Source organism: Aureococcus anophagefferens (genome assembly GCF_000186865.1).
Source record: "Aureococcus anophagefferens unplaced genomic scaffold AURANscaffold_75, whole genome shotgun sequence".
NCBI classification, from domain to species: Eukaryota; class Pelagophyceae; order Pelagomonadales; family Pelagomonadaceae; genus Aureococcus; species Aureococcus anophagefferens.
In genome coordinates, this window is record NW_008705626.1 from 5,523 (window position 1) to 27,117 (window position 21,595).

The following is a 21,595-nucleotide window of genomic DNA, read 5'->3' on the forward strand; positions in this document are numbered from 1 at the left end:
TCTACTTCGACCTCGGCACCTTCGCCCTCGCCTTCCTCGGCCTCTACCCCTGGCGGCCCCGGAAGAAGAAGCCGGCGGCGAAGGCGAAGGCGGAGACGCCGGCGAAGCCTGCGGCGGAGCGGGCGGCGAAGCCCAAGGCGGCCTAGGCGCGCCGTTAAAAAAACCGACGTCAGAACCGCATGCCGCCGAGGCAGAGGTACTTGTCCTCGAGGTACTCGTCGATGCCGTGCGCGCCGCCCTCGCGGCCGAGGCCCGACTCCTTGACGCCGCCGAAGGGCATCGCCGGGTTCGACACGCCGCCCTCGTTGACGCCGACGATGCCGAACTCGAGGCGCTCCGCGACGGCCCAGGCGTGGGCGAGGTCGCCGCAGCAGTAGGCCGCGAGGCCCGCGGGCCCGTCGTTCGCGAGCGCGACGGCCTCCGCGTCCGTCTCGAAGGTCCGGAGCGGCACGACGGGGCCGAAGGTCTCGTCGACCCAGAGCGCGCTGTCCAGGGGCACGTCGGCGACGATCGTCGGCGGGTAGAACGCGTCCCGGAGGCCCGGGAGGGGCCACGCGCCGCCGACGAGCGTCCGCCCGCCCGACGCGCGCACGCGCGCGTCGACCTTGGCCGCGGCCGCCGGGTTGATCAAGGGCCCGATCATCGTGCCGTCGTCGAAGCCGTGGCCCACGGGCAGGGCCGCGATGCGACGCTCGAGCGCGTCGACGAAGGCGTCGACTTTGGACGCGTGCACCAGAAACCGGTCCGCGCCTGCGTGGCCATCGACCGGTGAGCCGGGACGTCGGGGCCGAACTTCAGAAGTCGATTTGGCTGGTTTTGGGGACGAGTCGTGTGCTCTCGTCGAGCGCTCGAAGCGCGGCCGAAGAGTCTGGTCCGACCGTTCGACGACGCGCGCCTTGAAGAGTCTGGTCCAAACCGTTCGACGACGCGCACGTTGAAGTCGGGTCGAGGATGCGAGGTCCGCGCCGGTCCGCGCAGACGCACGTCTGCCCCGCGTTGCGGAACTTGGTCGTCATCGCCGCGTCCGCGGCGACGTCGACGTCGGCGCTCTCGAGCACGAGGAACGGCGCGTTGCCGCCGAGCTCGAGGGACAGCACCTTGACCGTCTCCGCGCAGCGGCGGTAGAGCCACTTGCCGACGGCCGTCGACCCCGTGAAGCTCAGCGCGCGGACCTCCGGCGCGTCGCAGAGCGCGGCGCCCACGGGCTCCGCGTGGTCCCGCGACGACGCCAGCACGTTGAGCACGCCCGCGGGGAAGAGGCCGTCGGCGAGGCGCGCGAGCGCGAGCGCCGAGAGCGGCGTGTCCTCCGACGGCTTCACGACGACGGGGCAGCCCGCGGCGACCTGGGCCCCGGGAGACGGGCGATTCGACGCGGGCGTTCCGCGCGCGCGCGTTTCAAAAAACTCATCCACGCTTCGAGACCGTTCCGAGAGATGATCGCTCGTCCAAAAATGGAGTGGAAAGCGACCGAGGTAGGAGCCTTTCGGAAGTTCGCGCGCTCTTTTCCCGCCCCGGCGGCGACGGCCGGCGCGACCTTGCGCGTGATCATGGCCACGGGGAAGTTCCAGGGCGTGATGGCCGCGCAGACGCCCACGGGCTGGCGCACGGTCAGGAGCCGCCGGTCGGAGCCCGCGTTCGCCTTGACCTCGCCCGCGACGCGCGGCGCCTCCTCGGCGAACCACTCGACGAACGACCTGGGCAGCACAAGGGTGATTCAACCTCGCTTCAACTTGGGTGTTTCGCGCGCGAGAGTTCCAGGAAAAGCATCCACGCTTCGAAACCGTTCCGAGAGATGATCGCTCGTCCAAAAATCAGCCAAAACGAGTGGAAAACGGCCGAGATAGGAGCCTTTGAAGTTGGGAATTTCGCTCTCTTGTGCTGCCCTGCGAACGACGCGCCGTAGGCGACCTCGCCGCGCGCCTCGGCGAGGGGCTTGCCGCACTCGGCCGTCATCAGCGTCGCGATGTCCTCCGACGCGGCCAGGATGCGCCGGTGCCACTCGCGGAGCGCGTCGCTCCGCTCGCGAGCCGTCGTTCCGGCCCACGCGGGCAGCGCGGCCGCGGCCGCGTCGACGGCGGCGCGCGCCTGCTCCGGCCCGCAGTCCGCGACGTCGCAGATGGGCGCGCCGCTGCCCGGGTCGACGACGGCGAAGGTGCGCGCCGTTCGGACCCAGGCGCCGCCGACGAGCGCCGAGGCCTCGTTGGCGGCGTCGACGACGCGCAAGTCCGCGAGCGCGCTCGACGTGCTGGCGCAGCGCGTCAGCGCGTTTTTTAGAGCGTTCGTGCAGCGTATGGTCTTCGTGCAGCGCTGGAACGCGGATTGCATGGATGTGGTGTGGCGCATCGCTCCTCGGAATGGCCTGCAACGGAGGCTGCATTCGATGCCGCCAAAAGTCGAAGCTGACCGAATTGCCACAAACGAGAACGGAGGAAAGCAAGCCATGCGCGCCGCCCTGGCCCGCCGCGCCGTGCTGGCCCGCCCCGCGCCGTCGGCGGCGGCGACGCGCTCGCGCAGCGCCCAGGCCCTCGAGGCGCCCTACGTCGAAGAGACCTACGTCGCGCTCGACCGGGACCGGCGCCACGCGGCGCCCGTCGCCTTCGCGGAGTCCTACGCGGCGCCGGCCTTCGGCCGCATCTCGACGGGGGACCAGTACGTGGCGTCGCTCCGCGGGCGGGACCTGCCCGTCTACCTCTTCGGCGAGAATATCGACGAGTTCGTCGACCACCCCATCGTCTGGCCCTCGGTCAACGCCGTCGCGGAGACGTACCGGCTCGCGGAGCGCGAGCCCGAACTCGCGACGGTCTACAGCTCGCTCATCGGCGGGCGCGTGCACCGCTTCGCCCACATCTGCGAGAGCGCCGAGGACGTCGTCGCCCAGAACCGCATGCAGCGGAAGATGGGCCAGCTCACGGGCGCGTGCTTCCAGCGGTGCGTCGGCCAGGACTGCATGAACGCGTCGTGGACGACGACGCACCTCATCGACGCGGCCCACGGCACGGCCTACCAGGCGCGCCTCAAGGCCTTCGTCCAGCACGTCCAGTCCTACAACCTGACGGTCGGGGGCGCGATGACGGACCCCAAGGGCGACCGGTCGAAGCCGCCGCACGCGCAGGAGGACCCGGACATGTTCGTGCGCGTCGTCGACCGCAGGCCCGACGGCGTCGTCCTCCGGGGCGCCAAGGTCCACCAGACGGGGACGCTGAACTCGCACTGGATGGTCGTCATGCCCGGCCAGCGGCTCGCTGTGCCGAAACCAACCACTGGTTTGGGTGGTCCTGACCAAACTTGAGAATTCTCTAGCTCGGTCAAATCGAAGTCGATTCGGCTGATTTTTGGACGAATCGATTGCTCTCGTCGAGTTCTCGAAGCACGGCCGAAGAGCTTGTGTCAAAACATTCGAATGCGCTCACATTGAAGTCGGGTTGAAGATTTGGTTTCGGCACAGGCGGCTCGCCCCCGCGGACGCGGACTACGCGATCTCCGCGGCGATCCCCGTCGACGACCCCCGCGTGTCCTACATCCTGGGGCGCCAGTCCTGCGACACGCGGTCCATGGAGCCGTCGGGCGTCGACGTGGGCAACGCCAAGTTCGGCGGCCAGGAGGTCACCGTCGTCCTGGACGACGTCTTCGTGCCCTACGACCGCGTCTTCATGGACGGCGAGACGGAGTTCGCCGCGGATCTGGTGGAGCGCTTCACGGCCTACCACCGGCGGTCCTACGTCTGCAAGGCCGGCGTCGGCGACGTGCTCATCGGCGCGGCGGCGGAGATCGCGGACATGAACGGCGTCGCCAAGGCGTCGCACATCAAGGACAAGCTCATCGAGATGACCCACCTGAACGAGACCATCTTCGGCATGGGCATCGCCGCGTCCATGTCGGCGAAGCCCACGCCCGCGGGCAACTACGAGCCCGACGTGCTCCTGGCGAACATCTGCAAGCACCACGTCACGCGGTTCCCCTACGAGATCGCGCGCCTCGCCCAGGACCTCGCGGGGGGCGTCGTCGTGACCATGCCCTCCGACGACGACTTCAACAGCGAGGAGATCGGCGCGATCCTCAAGAAGTACCTCTGCGCGGCGCCGGGCGTCGACCCGGACGACCGGCGGCGCGTGCTCCGGCTCATCGAGAACATGACCATGGGCCGCAACGCCGTCGGCTACCTCGCCGAGTCCATGCACGGCGCGGGCTCGCCCGCGGCCCAGCGCGTCCTCATCCAGAAGCTCGGCCAGATCGCGGAGAAGCGCGGCTACGCGCGCGACATCGCGGGCTGCGGCGGCGCCTGCTCCAAGGTCTAGTCGGGCTCTTCCTGTCGTCTAACCTGCTTGTTTTTTTTGTTCTTCTTGCCCAGGGGCTCTTCGGTGCGACGGCCGCGCGTAAGCCGCGCGCGTCCAGCGCGACTGCATCATCGACACGTTGACTCGCCGTCACACCAAAACAGCGATTTGCACGCACAAAAATGGCCGGTCTCACGCTCCCCGGCGGCCTGGCGTCCGACGAGTTCGGCGTCGCGCTGAGCTACGCGCTGCTCATGGGCGGCGGCGCCTCCGCGCCGGCCGCCGCGCCGGCGAAGAAGGAGAAGAAGGAGAAGGCGCCGAAGCAGCCCAAGGCGCCCAAGGCCGCGCCCGCGCCCGCGCCCGCGCCCGCGCCCAAGGCCGCGCCCGCGCCGGCGCCCAAGGCCGCGGAGCCCGCCGCCGAGGACGACGACGACGACTTCTGGGGCGACGACGAGGAGCAGACCGAGGAGGAGAAGGCCGCGGCCGCCAAAAAGCTCGAGGAGGCCAAGGCCAAGGCCATGGCCAAGCTCGCGAAGAAGGAGGTCGCCCAGCGGTCGCTCTGCGCGCTCGAGATCAAGCCCTGGGAGGCGGAGCAGGACCTCGAGGAGCTCTTCAAGAAGATCAAGTCCACCTTCGTCCGCGAGGGCCTCAAGTGGTCCGAGGTCTGCAAGCTCGAGGACGTCGCCTTCGGCGTCAAGAAGATCATCTGCACGGCCGTCATCAACCAGACCATGTCCATGGACGCCATCATCGAGGAGATCACCGAGGAGGCCTTCGCCGACGAGGTCCAGTCCATGACCATGACGAGCATGTCGCTCCTCTAGGCGCGCGGCGCCGGGGACGCCGCGCCGAGCTAACACGCGACACTATCTCGAGGGGGCCACGTCGCGTGCCACCCGCGCGCCGCCTTGGTCTTCTGCGGCTCTTGAGATCCCCTGCGGCCTCGCGCCGCGGGCGGCGCGGTCGCGAGCGGTCTCGCGGTCTCGCGCCGCGGCGATCGCGCGCGGTGGATGTCGAAGCAGCGGATGTCGCCGCAGAAGCGTGTAACAAGCCACACAGTCGCGGAAAGGCCGCACGACGCGAATCCCACGCCCGGCGGGAGAGGCGTCGGAAGGCGTGCGGTCGCTGAAACGCGTGAACTGGCAGATCTCGAGCCTCGCTTCACGCAGAAGCAAGTCGTGCGACGGCTTGACGATGGAGTCCGCGGGGGTCCCCGAGGAGACACCGGCGCCGGCGCCGTCGCCCGTGCGCACGCGGCCGAAGCTGAACCTGAAGAAGCGGGACCCCGCCGCCGCCGCCGCCGCGGCGTCGTCGATGGCCCCGTCGTCGGGCAAGCCCAACCCCTTCGGCGCCGCCCGCCCCCGCGAGGAGACGCTCAAGGCCAAGGGCGTCGACGCGGGCGCCCAGGACACGGAGCGGGAGCGCAAGATGCAGGCCATGAAGAACCTGAGCCGCTTCCAGAAGCAGGACGCCGACGAGCTCGCGGACGTCGTGCGCCGCGCGGAGGAGGCGCTCCGCGAGGCCAACGAGAAGGAGCTCCCGGAGAACGCGCTCCGCGCGGACCTCGAGGAGAAGCGCAAGAAGCTCAGCGACCTCATGGAGAAGTTCGCCAAGATCAACATCGAGGAGGCCGAGGCCAAGGCCGCGGGGAAACCGCCGCCGGGCGTCGCCCGGTCCCACTCCGGCTCCGTCGACAAGGCCTGAGCGAGGAGACCCGCGGGAGACCTGCGGGAGAGGTCGCGCGCCCGCGGGGACGAAGCCCTCTCCCGCCGGCGGACCCCTCGTAATTCATCGCGCTTCAACTCTTACGGGCTTGGGGGGGAGGGGGGGCGAGGCGCGCGGGGCGTGCGGCTTCTCAGAGGCCGAGGTGGGCGACGAGGCGCTCCTTGAGGGCGGCCTTGAGGCCCGCCTGGTCGAGGTCGCGGTCGCCGAGCGCGGCCTTGAGCTTGGCGACGGTCATGGCGTCGATGTCCGCGAGCGTCAACGACGACGCGGCGTCCGCCGGCGCGGCGCTCTCGTCGGCCGGGGCGTCCGACGGCGGCGGGGCGTCGCCCTCGGGCGCGGCGTCCGGCGGCGCGTCGTCCTCCTCCTTGGCCGCGGCGGCGTCGTCCTCGGCCGCGGGCGACGCGGAGCGGCTCCGGGAGCTGCTCCGCGACCGGCGGCGGCCCTCGGGCGACCGGCTCCGGGACCGGGAGCGGCTCGCGCTCCGGTCCTTGCGGCGGCGCCGCTCGCGGGACCGCGACCGCGACCGCGAAGCGGACCGCCGCGGCACCGGCACGCCGTAGCCGCCGCCGCCGTAGCCGCCGCCGCCGCCGCCGCCGCCGTAGCCGCCGCCGCCGTAGGAGCCGCCGCCGTAGGAGCCGCCGCCGTAGGAGCCGCCGCCGTAGGAGCCGCCGCCGTAGGAGCCGCCGCCGCCGCCGTAGCCGAGGCGCGCGGCGCGCTGCGGGCAGTCGCGGCCGAAGTGGCCGACCTGCCCGCACTCGTAGCACGCGTCGCTCCCCCGGGGGCCCGCGTTGGGGTCGCCGTTCGGGTCGTGGGCGTAGCGGCAGGAGTCGCCCCTCGTGCACCGCCCGTTGAGGAAGTCGCGGCAGACCTGGCCGCCGCCGCCGCCGTAGCCGCCGCCGCCGCCGTAGCCGCCGCCGCCGCCGTAGCCGCCGCCCCCGTAGGACTGGCCGCCGTAGCCCCCGCCGGAGCCCCCGCCGCTGTCGCCGTGGCTGAACTTGCACGAGTCGCCCCGATTGCAGTTGCCGCGCTGGAAGTCAAAGCAGGGCTCCTGCGAGCGGCCGTAGCCGCCGCCGCCGCCGTACCCGCCGTAGCCGCCGCCGCCGCCGTAGCCGCCGCCGCCGTAGCCGCCGCCGCCGTAGCCGCTGTATTGGGCGTAGCCCTGGGGTAGCGACGACGACTCGTTTCCGTAGTGCGACATCTGCGATCGCGGGGGCGTCAGAACCGCAACGCGGGCGGAGCAGTTCGAGGTCGCCGAACGACCGACCGCGCGCGCGCGCGGCGCTTTAGGGGGCGCTCCGAGGTGCGCGCTCGCCACTGCAGTATCGGGTCTCGGCAGGTCGGAGTGGGGCGGGACGGTCTCAGTGCGTGGTCTTCGCAACGTCGTCTCGCGTCTCTTCAACTACGCGGCGGCTTGGCGGCGAGCGAACGACTCTCAGAGCGAGGCGCGAAGTGCGAAGAAGCCCCCGAGAAGGTACGACAGCCACGCAGCGCGCACAGTTGCGGGTAGAGCTCGTGTGCGTCACAAGCTTCGGATGCTGACCGCCTCAGCCTCGGCGATGGACCTGCAACAGGTTCTCACACTGGTGCCAGCAGCCGCCGATACCCGATCGATCGAGCCGCCGATCGAGTCCTCGATCGACAACCTGCGCCGCCACGGCGCCCTAGGTAGGCCTTGCCCATGAACGCCACCCCGCGACGACATCGCGAGCTTACGCCGCACACACGCCGCCTCAGATGGACCAGACGACGGACGACTCGCGGAGGTGCTGGTAGCCGCTCCGCGTGGGGACGATTTCCTGGAGGATGTGGCAGTGGCGGAACTCGTCGTCCGCGTGGGGCGCGGCGAAGTGGGCGGGCGTCCAGGACATGATGAGGAGCTGGTCGTGCTGGCGCGCGAGCTTCTCCATGGCGTGCTTCGCCTCGGTCCAGTCGTGGTCGAGCGAGCCCGACTGGAGCGCGTCGAGTCGGTTCTGCGCCTTCCGCGCCGCGGACCACCAGTGGTTCCGCTTGTTCTCGCGCCAGGCGGTCAGGTCCCGCAGGTCGTACTGGACGAGCCAGCCGTCGGCGTCGTCGGCGCGGTGCGGGAGCGCCGCGCGCCAGGGCAGCACGCGCGACGGCGGCGGGTCGAGCGTCCGATTCCGCAGCGCGAGGCCGAGGCTCTCGTGGGCCGCGGTGACGTTGAAGGTCTCCTCGTAGAGGTAGGGCGTCGACGCGTGGGCCGTGAGGCCGAAGGTCGCGGCCTCGTAGAAGCGCCGCGGCAGGCGCGCGTGGCCCCGTTCCCCGGAGACCTTGTGGCCGTGCTTGAAGACCAGCTCGTCGGTCGTCGTCCGCCGCCGCGGCGACTCGTCGTCGTCGGCCCAGGAGAAGCCGTCCTCCGGCAGCTCGTCCACGTTCGGCTCCGGCGGCGCGGCCGCGGCGTCGCCGGCCCACATGGCCGCGCCCGAGACGTCGACGAAGTGCGTCGCGCGCGTCCACGCGCTCCGCATGGACCGCTGGTCCGCGTGGCGGTGCACCGTCCGCTGGGGCGGGAAGTTGCTCAGGGCCAGGCGCGGCTTGCGGTAGTTCGGGTGGGCGACGCCGGCGTACCAGACGCTGTAGCCCGCGACGAGCGCCGACAGGAGTAAGGTGCCCGCGCCGGCCTCCTTGACGGCGGCCAGGACCGTGTCCTCGGGCAGCTCGATGTCCTCGTCGTCGCTGTCCTCGCCGCCGAGGAGCGGCGCGTCGTCGCCGTCGTCGTGTTTGTCCGGCGCGGGCTCCATGCGGGTCCGGTGGGGCTGCTCCGCGTCGGAGTTGCCGAGAAGCTTTGGCGCTCTCTCACCATTGACGCCGTCCGCGGCGTCTCGCGCGCATTTGAAACGATTGATAACCCGCGGCGGCCCACGCGGCGGCCGCGCAGCGCGAGCGCGGCGTCCGTCGACGCGGCGCAGACCGCCGACGCCATGGAGTCCGCGGTCAAGGGCGCCTGGCAGCCGGAGGAGGACAACAAGGTCATCGAGCTCGTCTCCAAGCTCGGCGCGAAGAAGTGGAGCACCATCGCGTCGCACCTGCCCGGCCGCATCGGCAAGCAGTGCCGGGAGCGCTGGCACAACCACCTGAACCCCGCGCGGCCGCGGCGCCGGAGGCGATCGCGCGCGCGCGACGCGCGCGATATTCGAACGCCCGCCCTTTTCAAAATCGGCCGCCGCGCGGCGCGCCGACGGGAGTTTCGGCGGCGCGGGGCGCCGGCGTTCGCATCGCTCGGATCGGTCGCGCGGGGCGCCGCCGCGACATGCGCGCGACGTCGCCGCGGCGCGCGCGCGGCGTTCGAATCGCGCGACACGCCGCGTCGCGTCGCGCAGGCCATCTCCAAGTCGCCCTGGACCGTGGAGGAGGACCGCACGATCCTCGTCGAGCACGCGCGCGTCGGGAACAAGTGGGCGGAGATCGCGTCGAAGCTGCGCGCGGCCCGCGCGGGCGCGTCGCGAGCGGCGCTTTTTCCTTCCCTCGACGGCGTCGCGCGCGCAGGCCCGGCCGCACGGACAACGCGATCAAGAACCACTGGAACTCGTCGATGAAGCGCAAGGTCCAGAAGTACCTCGCGTCGCGGGGCTACGCCGACGCGCCCGGCGACGACCACCGCTTCGACTTGCGCGGCGAGGTCGAGGGGTGCCTCGGGGCGCTCCGCGCCGCGGCCGCGGCGACCGCGGCCGCGGCGCCGGGCCGCACGCCCGAGGCGCCGCCGCGGGCGCCCCACGCGCCGCCGGCGAGCCGCCCGGCGACGCGGCAGCGCGCGGCCGCGCCCGCGGCGGCGCTCGCCGACGGCGGCGGCGGCGGCCTCGGCGCGCTCGCGGCCGCGCTCGACGAGCCCGCGGCGGCGCCGCCGCCGCTGACGAGCGCCCGCGCGCCGCCGCGCAAGCGGAAGCGCGGCGACGCGGCGGCGCCGGAGCCCGACGGCGCGGCGCCCGGCGAGCGGCGCGGCGTCGTCATGACCAAGGCGGAGATCCGGCGCGCGAACGCGCTCCGGGGCCTCGCCGCGTCGCCGACGAAGCCCCGCGCCTGCGACGACGCGCCGCCGGCGTCGCCCCTGAGCTCGCTCGCCGTCGCGGCGACGGCGACGCCGGGCGAGCTCGACGACCTCTTCGCGAGCCCGTTCAAGGGCGACTTCAAGTTCATGGCCGGCCGCTTCTCGTCGGTCCTCGGCACGCCCAACTCGAAGCAGAACACGCCCCGCGTCGGCGCCTCCGCGTCCGGCGGCGTCGGCGACTTCTCCCCGCTCTTCCCCCTCGCCGGCGGCGTCGGCTTCAGCCCCGCGCGCCACGCCAACGTCCACAAGATGCCCCTCATCTGAGGGCGTCCACGGACGACGCGCCCCGCCGGGTCCCGTAACGGACCGCCTCGCAGAAGCCTAGGCCGGCGCGCGGCGGCGGCCTAGGGTCGCTTGTTCGCGATGTCGAGCGCGCCCTCGAGGAGCCCCCCCACGGTCGCGCCCGCCGGCGCGTTGACGACCTTGCCCAGGAGGTAGCAGTCCGGGGGCTCGATGCGCTTGTAGTAGCCCTCGATCTTGCCGACCTTCTCGAAGCCGTGCCGCGCGTAGAAGTCGAGCGCCGCGTCGTTGTTCGTCTGCACGTGCAGGTAGACGACGCGCACGTCGTCGCGCTTCGCCGCGTTGTCCATGAGGTAGTCGAGGAGCTTGCGCCCGACGCCCCGGCGCCGGTACGCGTGGAGCACGCCGATCGTCATGATGTAGAGCCGCTTGCCGGACGCGTCGCCGTCGGCGGGCTCGAGGCGCCCGCAGATGGCGCCGATGGCGAAGCCCCCAAAGTAGGCGAACTGCGCGAAGTCCGTCTGGAGCGTCGGGATCTCGCCGTAGAACTTGTCCGCGTAGCGCACGGGGAACGTCGACTCGTTTAATTTCCGCAGCAGCCCGATGTTCTGCGCGTGGATGTCGCCGAACTCGACGGCCAGCGGCGCCAGCTCCGGCGACGCCATGGGTCGTATTGGTGGCTCGTCCGGCCGGCGCTGGCGGCGACGCGAGGGGACGGACGAGGAGATGGCCGCCGGCGAGCTCTCGAGCTTGCCCCAGGCCCTGGCCAGGGGGCACCATTCAAGTTGTCGTTCAAGTTAGCCGTCCGGGTAGAGGATCTTGTCGACGACGTGGATGATGGTGCCGCCGGCGCACTTGATGTTGGACTTGACGATGCGCGCCTGGCGCGGCGGCTTGGAGTCGCTGTCGAGCCACATGGCGCAGACGCCGCGCGTGTCGAAGCGGAAGCGGAGCGCGTGGCGGAGGTCGCGGTGCCGCGGCTGCACCCTGGCCTGGTCCGACAGGTCGGAGACGACGTAGGGCCCGTCGACGATGTGGACGCCCCAGCACTCGTGCTCGAAGGCCTCCTCCGCGGGCAGGCCGAGGAACGCGCCGTCGTTCGGCACGAAGACCGTGACGCCGTCCAAATCCGGGTCGTGCTCGAGCACGGCCTGGAGGAACTTGCCGCAGCGCTTCAGCCCGCGGATCGTCTCCACGGGCGACAGGATGGTGCCGAAGACGCGGCGCCGCTCGAGGCGCCGCACGCGCGAGCTGTGGATCGTCTCGATGCGCTCCGTGAACCGCTCCTGGGCAGGAAAAGGGTGCGAAATTCCCAACTTCAAAGGCTCCTATCTCGGTCGTTTTCCGCTCGTTTCGGCTGATTTCTGGACGAGCGATCATCTCTCGGAGCGCTCTCGAAGCGTGGGTGCTGTTTCCGAAACGCGCGCGCGCGGAACACTCAAATTGAAGCGACGTTGAATCACCCTTTTCCTGCCCTGAACCGCTCCGCGGTCCGCACCGCCGTCGACAGCTCCTCGCGGTAGTCGTCGGTCAGGGAGCTCATGCGGTGCATGGACCGGCACAGCTTCTCCGCGCGGTCGATGGCCGACACCGCGCGCGCCGCGGCGTCGCGCGTGCCGCCGGGGTCTTCGGCCGGCTCCGGCGGCGCGCCGTCGTCGCCGCCGTCGTCGCCGCCGTCGTCGAAGGTCCGCCGCAGCGCGCGGAGCACGGTCATGACGCGCTTCTCGAGCTGCGAGGGCATATGACGTCGCGCACAAGGCGGGGGACGGGCTCTCTCTCTCTCGAAAGAAGTCGCGCGCTCGGACTCGCCTTTTATCATCTCGTCACCGGACGGTCCCCGGCCGGCCCCGCGGGGAGCCCGCGGCGGGCCGGCGCCGGTACGCGCCTCGGGAGTATCCGATCGCTCTCGTCATCGCGCGCCGCGGACGACCACAAAAGGGGACGCGGGGCGCCGCGCGGCCTCGGGCGGCGTCCGCGGCCTTCGCGCGGCCGCGCGCTCCTCGCGCTTCTGCGTGCGCCACTGGCGCGCCGCGGCCATGCGCCGCGCCTTCTCGCGCCGCGCGCCGTAGTAGCCCGACGCGTCGTAGGTCGCGTCGACGGCGAGCTCGCAGCCGAAGGGCGCGCGGAGCCGCCCGCCGACGAGCTGCTCGTACGCCGTTCCGAACGCGCGCTGCGTCGCGAAGCGCACCCAGACGCGCCCGAAGGGCTCCGGGTCCCGCTCGCGCGCCGGGAACTGCGCGGGCGGCGGCGCGGCGCCCGGGGCCGGCTTGCCCCGGGACCGCGGCGAGCCGTCGTCGCCGCGGTCCCGCAGCGCGGACGTCTCGAAGAGCGCGAGCGCGTCGTCGCCGTCGTCGTCGTCGTGCTCGGACGTGCCCGGCCGCGACGGCTCCGACGGGTGGATGAGCAGGGACGAGAAGTGCTGGAGCTCGGAGTCGTCGCCCGCGGAGCCCGGCGCTCGCGCGGCCGCGGCGGAGCCCGACGGCGCCGGTACGTCGCCGCGCGAGTCGAGGCCGCCGCGCGAGCCCGGCCGCGAGTCGAGGCCGGACCGCGACGGCGGCCGCGACGACACGTGGCTCGACGTCGGCGGCGAGCTGTCCGTGGGGCCGACGGACGGGAGGGAGTACGCGTCGTCGTCGCCCGAGCCCCGCGGCTCGAGCGCGCCGTCGCCGCGCTCGAGCACGACGTCGGTCACGGCCCCGTAGGTCGTCGCGAGGAAGCGGCGGATCTGCGCGTAGGCGTCGTGGTGGCCGAAGAAGCCGAAGGGCCACCGCTCCAGGCGGAGCGTCCGCGTGCAGTAGTCCGGGACCCGAGCGGACGCGGGCAAAATCGCGGGCCGCGGCGGCGGCAGCACCGACGGCCAGCCGGCCTCGCGCGTCGGCTCGCGGCTCGTCAGCGGCGTCCAGCGCTGCTCGCCGAGGAACCCGAGGATGCGGTCCGTGCCCGCGGCGCCGAGGACGATGGAGTGCGGCCGGTCCTTCGACGACGGCGCCGACGCGAAGAGGCCGCCGCCGGACAGCGCGTCGTCGCGCGACTTCTGGCGGCTCGACGACGCCTGGCGGCTCGGCGCCGACGCCTGGCGGCTCGACGCGTTGCGGCTCGACGCGCCGGACATGAGCTCGGGCTAGCCCCGCATAGCGGCCGCTGCTGGCCTCGTCAACATTGGTGGTGCCCCGAGCTTGATGTTGAGCAAGCACTTCACCAATATCGTCACACGATGCCTCGCGTACGAAAAGTTTCATCGATGGGCTGCGTTTTGCCGTAGCGTCGGCGTTCGACTCCCGACCGGCGGCCCTCGCCCGCCCCGCCGGCCGCGCGCGCCCGCCGGCCATGGTGCGCCGCTTGCTCGTGCTCTGCGGTGCGCTCCACGCGGGCTGGGGCGACATCATGCTCAGCGGCCAGTGGCGCGAGAACCACTGCGTGGGCAGCCCGAAGCCGCGGTCGACGGTCGTCGCCGTGGCGACTGACAGCGTGAACCTGCTCCCCATCCTCGCGGTCATCAACTCGACGATGTCGAACGCGCGGGACCCGGGCTCCGTCTCGACCGTCGTCATCACGCGCCACGTGCGGCGCCTGCACACGGCCGTGCTCGACTTCCTGCCGGACGCGGACGTGACGATCTGCGGCGGCTTCAGCGATCTGTTGATGCAGCGGCCGTCGCTGGGCAAGTTGATGTCCCTGAGCAACTCGACGCACGTCAAACGGAAGGAGCTCCTGTCGCCGTTCAACTTCGCGGCGTTCTACCTCCCCTACGTGCTCCTCGAGAGCCGGCGCGTGCTGTACCTCGACACGGACGCCATCGTCGAGGGCGACGTCGGCGAGCTCGCGCACCTGGACCTCGGCGGCGCGCCCGCGGCGGCCGTCGAGGACTGCACGCAGAAGGTCTTCAAGTACATCAACTACGAGCTCCTCGAGCGCTACGACTCCGGCGGCCGGTCGAAGCTGGGCCCCATGAACCGCAACGCGCCGCGGCTCTGGAGCCGCTTCGGCTTCACGGCGGACGCGTACTCGAACGAGACGTGCGTCTTCAACCGCGGCGTCGTCCTCTTCGACTGCCCCCGGTGGCGCGAGCTGCGGCTGACGGAGACCATCGAGGATCTCGTCGACGCCTTCGTCGCGTCGCGGGCCAAGCTCTGGCGCGGGGGCATCTCCCAGCCGCCGTTTCTATTGGCGCTCGCGGGCCGCTACTTCAAGCTTGACATGGAGTGGAACGTCCGGGGCCTGGGGCGCATGGACCTGGGCCGCAACGAGTGGCTCCTGCTGGCGGAGTACGCGCGGTCCAAGTACGGCGCGGAGCCGTCGACCTTCGAGCGCCACATGGCGCCGTCGGGGCCCTTCAAGCACACGTTCAACCCGTTCCTGTGCCCGTTCTCCGCGCACGCGAAGATCCTCCACTTCAACGGCGAGCTCAAGCCCTGGGTGCTCACGGGCGCCGAGACGCTCCAGTGGCGGCACACGGGCCTGAACATGAGCCGCACGGCCGGCGGCCGCGAGATCACGGGCACGTGCCCGTTGGCCGCGTGCCCGACGTCCGTCAACGTCACCACGGGCCGGCGCCTCCGGTCCGCCTGCGAGACCTGGAGCGGCGACGCGGCCTTCACGGGGTCGCGGCAGCGCTGGGACCAGCAGCACTACGACCTCCACAAGGCCAAGTGGTCCACGAAGTCCCTCGAGACCGTGACGGACTACTACGTCGCGGCCTGCGTCGCGCGGACGCCGCTCTGCACCTGCGCGTCGGACCTCAGCGACGACTGCGTCACGTCCTGCGCGTCGCTCTGGCACGTCTACGTCGACGAGCGCCTCCACGCGAGCCCCGCGGCCCACAGCGTCCTCTGGGCCAACGACTCCCTCGCCGTGACGCCCAAGCGGCGGCGCCTCGCGTCGTGGCTCTAACGCCGACGCACGTAGGCGCCGCGGCCCCGCGGGGGCGGGGCGACGCCGACGTTCGTGGCGGCGTAGGGCGCGCCGCCGGGCGCCGCGAGCGCCGCGGCGGAGGCGACCCGCCGGTGGTACGCCGCGGCGGAGATCGCGCCGCTCGCCGCGAGCGCCTCGAGGTCGTCCTCCTGCTCGTCGCCGAGGACGAGCGCCTGGAGCTCCGGCGTCGACGCGAGGGGCGCGAAGGCCTCGCGCACGGGACGTCCCGCGTCGCGCCGCGCGCGCTCCGTCTCGAAGACGGCCTCGTGGTCCGACACTTTTTGGTCGCAGTTCAGGCAGGCGTAGTCCTGGGGATTCTTGCGCACGCGCGCGCGCCAGGCCTTGACGTCGAAGTCCTTGCGTCGGGGCAGCCACCACTGGCCGCACTCCTCGGGCCTCGTCGGCGCGTAGCGGAACCGCGAGCAGCCGCACTTGGAGCAGCCGGGCGGCCGGAGGCGCGCGCCGCCGCCCTTGGGCGCGTCGTGGGATTTCAGCGCGTGGCCGCAGAGGCAGGAGGAGTTGCTCTGGATCCGACAGCACTCGCGCTCGTCCGGCGACTGCCAGGTCACGTAGATGCCGCTGGCCATGGCCTCCTCGGCAGCCTTCTGCTCGCTCTTCATCATCGCCGTGCCTCCCGGCGCCGCGCCGTAGGCGCGCACGGCGGACTCGACGTCCTTGGCGTCGCGCGCCTGCCCGCCCGCGTACATGGTTATGCCAGGTTTAGGCCCGCATCGGGCAGCCTTCAAAACTACAAGAACAACTTCAATAACTCTTCAGCGCGGCCGCGTCGAGGGGCTTCGGCGGGTCGAGGAGGCGCTTCGTCGCGTAGGCGCCGTGGTCGAAGAACAGGAAGTCGTGCATGTCCGCGAGCGTCGCGACGCGCGCGGCCGTCTTCGCGTAGGCCGCGAGGCTCGCGGCCTCCCGTCGCACGCGCGCGGCCTCGACGTCCGGCGGGAGCGCGTTGGGCGCCTCGGCGTAGGTCAGCGCGTAGTCCGGCGCCGCGGCGCCCGGCGCCGCGGGCAGCGAGAAGACGTGGTCGAAGATCGCGCGCGTCCTCGGGAGGTGGAACGCGTTGTTGACGACGAGCAGGCTCCGGTAGCCGGCGACGTCCGTGTGCCAGACGCGCAAAAAGTAGGCGTTGCCGATCGTGTCCAGGCTGAAGGCCTCCTCGAGGACGTCCGCCGGCGGCACGTCGCGCTCGCCGATCAAATAGCGCGCGGACGCCGTCGCCTCTTTGGAGTCGAAGCCGCGCGCGTCGCGCGGGTTCGGCTTGTGGGGCGTGCCGCCGGAGAGGCATATGATGCGGGGCTTGGGCGCCCGCGCCGCGTGGTAGAGCTTCGCGGCGAGGTCGAGGCGCGCGACCATGTGCGGCGGCGTCGGGCCCGCGTAGACTTCGGCCTGGCCGCCGCCGGGCACGACGATGGCGTCCGGGCGCCGGCTCCGCCGCGGCCAGCGCGGCAGCCTCGCGGCGACGAGCGTGAGCACCACGCCGACGCCGACGCCGACGAGCATGGCGGGGTTGCCGCGCAGCGCGGGACCGCGGCTCCTCTGCAGCAGCGGGCTCGCGGCGAGGCCGACGCCGACGCCGAGACAGAGGCACTCCATTCGTGGAGCGGTGCTTCGCGAGCGGTGCTTCGACGAGCGCCGCAGCGCACGCGAGCGGCTCGACGCGTCACGAGCAGCGGACGCGGCTCGTCCCACCTTGCACTTGTGGCTACCTTGCCTGCAAGGGCAGAGTGTTGCTGACCTCAAGCAAGCCGGTGGCGTGGGCTGCCTCCGGTGGTCGCGGGCTGCGACACCCGGCCTCCGTCGTTCGCGGCCGCTGCGGATCCGGCCCGTGCGCGACCGCCGCGCGCTCGCCGGCGGCGGCTCGGCGCGCGGTCGTCCGGCCGCGCGCGATGGCGGCGCAGATGTCGCTGCGCCAGGCCGGGAAGCTGCTGGCGCTCGTGGCGCTGATCGTCCTCGCCGTGCGCGCCGTGCTGAACCAGCCCGCCGCGTCGGCGCCGGCGCCGCCGGCGTCGCACGTCTTCGGCGCCCCGGGCGCGGGCCGGGCGCCGCCGGCGGCGAGCGCGACGGGCGCGCTCGAGTTCGTCGGCGCGGTCGCCGAGGCCGCGTCGCGCGCCGAGGCCGCGGCGGCGGCGCGGTCCGCGGCCGTCGCGGAGAAGCTGCGGGCCGAGCAGGCCCGGGCCGCCGTCGCGCCCGCGCCGCGGACGCCGTCGAAGGCGGCGGACCCGCCGGACACGCGATGCGCGATGCTCGCGAAGATCAGGGCAGCAAAAGAGAGCGAAATTCCCGACTTCAAAGGCTCATATCTCGGCCGTTTTCCACTCGTTTCGGCTGATTTTTGGACGAGCGATCATCTATCGGAACGGTCTCGAAGCGTGGATGCTTTTTCCGGAACGCGCGCGCGCGGAACACTCACGTTGAAGCGACGTTGAATCACTCTTGTGCTGCCCAGGCGAAGATGCCCGCGCTGCCGGCGACGCTCAAGGCCGAGTACGACGCCCTGAGCTGCGACGGCGTACTCAAGACGCTCGCGGCGGCGCTCGCCGCCGCCGACGCCGCCGCGCCGAAGGCCGACGGGCCTCTGGGTCCGAGGGACGAATGCCGCGCGATGATGGCCAAGCACAGCGTGGCGCCGGGCTCGTCATGGGGCAGCCTCGGCCCCAACGGCCAGCGGCGCTGGGGCAGCCTGCGCTGCGACGGCCTCGTCAAGGGCGCCAAGAACACGCCGTCGAAGGCCGCCGCGGACCGCGCGCGGAAGTCGACGCTCCCCTCGAGCAGGCAGGTCACGCTCGAGACGTGCCCGAAGTCGACGGAGCCGCTGCCCCTCGTCGCCGTCTGCTGCGGCACGACGACGCGCGGCAAGGGCGGCTGGATCACGCCGCGGCCCGACGCCTTGGAGGAGCTCGCGGTCTTCGACCACCTGCTGCCGTCCTTCGTGCGCACGGTGGACTGCGGCTTCCGCTACGCCGTCGTCCTCGGCTACGACGTCGGCGACAAGTTCTGGGACCTCGGCGACGGCGCGACGCTCGCGCGCGCGTGGTTCGACGAGAACGTCAAGAGCGTGCTCGCGGCCGCGAACGTCGAGGCCGAGCTCCGCTTCGCCGTCGTCGACAACAAGATCAAGAAGCCGGGCCCCGTCTTCACGGCCATCACGCGCCACGCCTACTACGAGGCCAAGGCCGACTACATCTACCGCGTCAACGACGACACGGAGCTCGCGACGCGGTGGGCGAAGCACTTCGTCGCCGCCCTCGCGACCATGGACAACGTCGGCGCCGTCGGGCCCATGTGCAAGCAGGGCAACCGCAAGATCCTCACGCACGACTTCACGCACCGCAAGCACATGGACATCTTCGAGGGCACGTACTACCCGCCGGAGCTCAGCGACTGGTGGATGGACGACTGGATCTCCGGCGTCTACGGCGCGGACCGCACGCTCCGGGGCGAGGTCGTCGAGGTCGTCCACCACACTGGCAAGCACGGCCAGCGCTACGGCGTCGACAAATCGTCCGCGGCGCCCGCGTCCTTGTTCTTTTTTCGCATCGCGGCGCTTCCCTCGCCCGGCGCGCGCCGGCACGCGTGTCCGCCGCCGGGGCGCCGCCGGGGCGCCTGTCCGCCGCTGGGGCGCCACCGGGGCGCCTGCTCGTCGCCCACGCGCGCCGATGTCGCCGGGGCGCCTTCTCGCGGCCCTTTACGCGCCGACGTCGCAGGCACGCGGGGCTGCTCAAGGGCCTCCTCGCCGGCGGGAGCAAGAAGATCCAGGCCTACGTCGCCAAGTCCAACGCCGGGATCGCGCAACCGCCGCGGGGCTTCAGCCGCTTCCGGGCGAAGCTGCGCCGGTAAGTCTACAGTGGAGTTTTTAGGATCTGCGCGTCGGCCACTGCGCGTTTCGAACGGGGGCGGCTTACTTGAGCTCGACCTTGGCGCCGCCCTCCTCGATCTGCTTCTTGATGTCCTCGGCCTCGTCCTTGGACGCGCCCTCCTTGAGGGCGATGGGCGCGGACTCGACCATGGTCTTGGCCTCCTTGAGGCCGAGGCCCGTGATCGTGCGGACGATCTTGAGCACCGCGATCTTCTTGTCCGCGGGCACCTCCGTGAGCATGACGTCGAACTCGTCCTTCTCCTCGGCCGCCTCGGCGCCGCCGCCCGCCGCGCCGGGCGCCGCCATCATCATGCCCGCCATGGGCGCGGCGGACGCGTCGACGCCGAACGTCTCCTCGATCTTGGAGACGAGCTCCGACGCCTCGACGAGGGTGAGGGACTTGATGTCCTCGAGGATGTCGTCGACCTACGAGGGGGCAGCGGGTTTGTGGGGCTGCGGGGCGCGCGGGGAGCCGCGACCGGCGGGGCCGCTTCGGCGAGGGACCGCGGCGGCTCTCCGGGGCCGGAGAACGTCGGGAAAAAAGGCGCGCACCTTGGCGGGCATCGCGACAGACGTCGGCCGGCTGACCGAGGGGGCCATGAAGGCGGAGGCGGTGGCGGCGAGGGCGAGGAGGCGGAACATGGTTGCTGTGACGACCGAGACGGGCGACTGAGTGGTGCTTCAACTCAATGAACGCGGCCTTGTCTCCTACTAGTAGATGCGCGGGCCGACGTCGCGGTACTTGGCGATCATGATGATGCCACAGTCGTGGCGCCGCCCGAAAGCCTGGGGACGTAGAGTGGCACGTCCCGCCGACCCAGGGATTGCGAAAGCAAGGGACTCGACCTAGCCGCGCGCTGGAGGCGTCGCACGAGCTCGCGTCGCGGGCCCGGCCCGGGGAAGTTCGTTCTCGCCGGGGTCTCCGGCAGCGCTCGCCCGCGCGCACGATCGACCCCACCAGCCTTACCAAGGACAACGACCACGTAACTGACGCCCGACGCCGAGGACGAGGCTCGCCAAGGCCGCCGGGAGGACCCATCCTCGAGGGCTCCTGACAAGCGCCGCTGCAGACCCCAGGCGCGAGAAGAGCGCTGCCACAAGCAGCATGGCCGCATAACCTCAGGCCGACCGCTCGCGCGCGCAGCGGCAATGTTCCGCCACGCGCGCACCGCCGTGCGCTTCTTCGCGAAGAAGAAGAAGAAGCAGCGACCATCGGACTACCGCGCCGTCGTCGGCCTCGAGGTGCACGCGCAGCTCCTCACGGAGCGCAAGGCCTTTTGCAAATGCCTGAACTGCAGCGACGGCGCGCCGAACGCGCACACCTGCGGCGTGTGCCTCGGCGAGCCGGGCTCGTTGCCCGTGGCCAACCCGGAGATGGTCGCGCTCGGCGCCGTCGCCGCCGTCGCGCTGCGGTGCGAGTCCGTCGCGGACGACGTGACGTGGGACCGGAAATCCTACTTCTACCCGGACCTGCCCAAGGGCTTCCAGATCACGCAGAAGCGGTCGCCGCTGGCCGTGGGCGGGTCCGTGGAGATTCTCGGCGACGCGGACGCGCGGGGCGGCGGAGAAAACGTAGCGATCGGCGTCGAGTCCGCGCACCTCGAGGAGGACAGCGCGAAGCTCTCCTACAAAGGTGATACCTTTGACGTCGACTTCAACCGGTCCGGCTGCGCTCTGGTGGAGATCGTCTCGAAGCCGGAGCTGCGGAGCGGCGAGGAGGCCGCGCGCTACGCGCGGGAGCTCCAGCGGACGCTGCAACGCGTCGGCGCGTCCGACGGCGACATGGCCGCGGGCTCCTTCCGCGTGGACGTCAACGTGAGCGTGGCGAAGGACGGCGACGTCGCCCTGCGAGAAAAGGTCGAGATCAAGAACCTGAACAGCTTCAGGGCCGTCCGCGGCGCCGTGGACCACGAGGTCGAGCGGCAGGGCAGCACAAGAGAGCGAAATTCCCAACTTCAAAGGCTCCGATCTCGGCCATTTTCCACTCGTTTCGGCTGATTTTTGGACGAGCGATCATCTCTCGGAACGGTCTCGAAGCGTGGGTGCTGTTTCCCAAACGCGCGCGAGCGGAACACTCACGTTGAAGCGACGTTGAATCGCTCTTGTGCTGCCCAGGTCGAGCGGCAGGGCCGCGCGTACGACGCCGGCGAGACCGTTTTGCCGGAGACGCGGTCCTGGGACGGCAAGAAGACGGCCGTGCTGCGGGCCAAGGGCGGCGCCGAGGCCTATCGCTTCGCGCCGGAGCCGGACCTGCCGCCGCGGCCGTTCTCGGAGTTCGATCGACCGGACGCGGCCAGCGTGCTCGCGGCGACGCCGCCGGCCGCGCGCGCGGCGCTGGAGGCCCTCGGGGCGTCGCCCGCCCAGGCGCGCGCCCTCGTCGACGCCGACGCCGACGGGGCCGCCGCCGCGTTCTTCGAGGCCGCGGTCGCGCTCGGCGCGCCGGCGGACGCCGCGGCGACGTGGCTCTCGGGCGAGGTCGCCGGCGCGGCCGACAAGCTCGGGCTCGCGACCTAC

General features: G+C 71.9%; 9 protein-coding genes across 9 annotated transcripts; 5 read left to right on the forward strand and 4 right to left on the reverse strand.

Annotated features, from left to right (window-relative positions):
- Positions 1-169: 169 nt before the first annotated feature.
- On the reverse strand, positions 170-2,325 carry AURANDRAFT_34350 (hypothetical protein; the record flags this gene model as incomplete). The annotated part of the gene is made up of 4 exons (XM_009043873.1): positions 170-750; positions 917-1,343; positions 1,523-1,694; positions 1,895-2,325. The coding sequence occupies 4 exons, from the start codon at positions 2,323-2,325 to the stop codon at positions 170-172; spliced, it is 1,611 nt and encodes a 536-aa protein (XP_009042121.1).
- A 115-nt stretch (positions 2,326-2,440) lies between these two features.
- On the forward strand, positions 2,441-4,295 carry AURANDRAFT_34356 (hypothetical protein; the record flags this gene model as incomplete). The annotated part of the gene is made up of 2 exons (XM_009043862.1): positions 2,441-3,244; positions 3,429-4,295. The coding sequence occupies 2 exons, from the start codon at positions 2,441-2,443 to the stop codon at positions 4,293-4,295; spliced, it is 1,671 nt and encodes a 556-aa protein (XP_009042110.1).
- A 4,655-nt stretch (positions 4,296-8,950) lies between these two features.
- On the forward strand, positions 8,951-9,100 carry AURANDRAFT_9771 (hypothetical protein; the record flags this gene model as incomplete). The annotated part of the gene is made up of 1 exon (XM_009043863.1): positions 8,951-9,100. A coding segment is annotated over one exon (150 nt), but the record flags the coding sequence as incomplete, so codon positions are not given.
- A 1,306-nt stretch (positions 9,101-10,406) lies between these two features.
- AURANDRAFT_34348 (hypothetical protein) lies at positions 10,407-10,967 on the reverse strand (the record flags this gene model as incomplete). The annotated part of the gene is made up of 1 exon (XM_009043872.1): positions 10,407-10,967. One exon carries the CDS (start codon positions 10,965-10,967, stop codon positions 10,407-10,409), a length of 561 nt encoding a protein of 186 aa, XP_009042120.1.
- Positions 10,968-13,971: 3,004 nt separating this feature from the next.
- On the forward strand, positions 13,972-14,526 carry AURANDRAFT_34357 (hypothetical protein; the record flags this gene model as incomplete). Its single annotated transcript, XM_009043864.1, has 1 exon — positions 13,972-14,526. A coding segment is annotated over one exon (555 nt), but the record flags the coding sequence as incomplete, so codon positions are not given.
- An 848-nt stretch (positions 14,527-15,374) lies between these two features.
- AURANDRAFT_7316 (hypothetical protein) lies at positions 15,375-15,800 on the reverse strand (the record flags this gene model as incomplete). Its single annotated transcript, XM_009043871.1, has 1 exon — positions 15,375-15,800. A coding segment is annotated over one exon (426 nt), but the record flags the coding sequence as incomplete, so codon positions are not given.
- Positions 15,801-17,111: 1,311 nt separating this feature from the next.
- AURANDRAFT_68227 (hypothetical protein) lies at positions 17,112-19,062 on the forward strand (the record flags this gene model as incomplete). The annotated part of the gene is made up of 3 exons (XM_009043865.1): positions 17,112-17,543; positions 17,672-18,726; positions 18,930-19,062. 3 exons carry the CDS (start codon positions 17,112-17,114, stop codon positions 19,060-19,062), a joined length of 1,620 nt encoding a protein of 539 aa, XP_009042113.1.
- Positions 19,063-19,123: 61 nt separating this feature from the next.
- On the reverse strand, positions 19,124-19,645 carry AURANDRAFT_59664 (hypothetical protein; the record flags this gene model as incomplete). Its single annotated transcript, XM_009043870.1, has 2 exons — positions 19,124-19,507; positions 19,634-19,645. 2 exons carry the CDS (start codon positions 19,643-19,645, stop codon positions 19,124-19,126), a joined length of 396 nt encoding a protein of 131 aa, XP_009042118.1.
- A 585-nt stretch (positions 19,646-20,230) lies between these two features.
- On the forward strand, positions 20,231-21,340 carry AURANDRAFT_34352 (hypothetical protein; the record flags this gene model as incomplete). The annotated part of the gene is made up of 2 exons (XM_009043866.1): positions 20,231-20,995; positions 21,197-21,340. Coding segments are annotated over 2 exons (909 nt in total), but the record flags the coding sequence as incomplete, so codon positions are not given.
- Between the last annotated feature and the right edge of the window lie 255 nt (positions 21,341-21,595).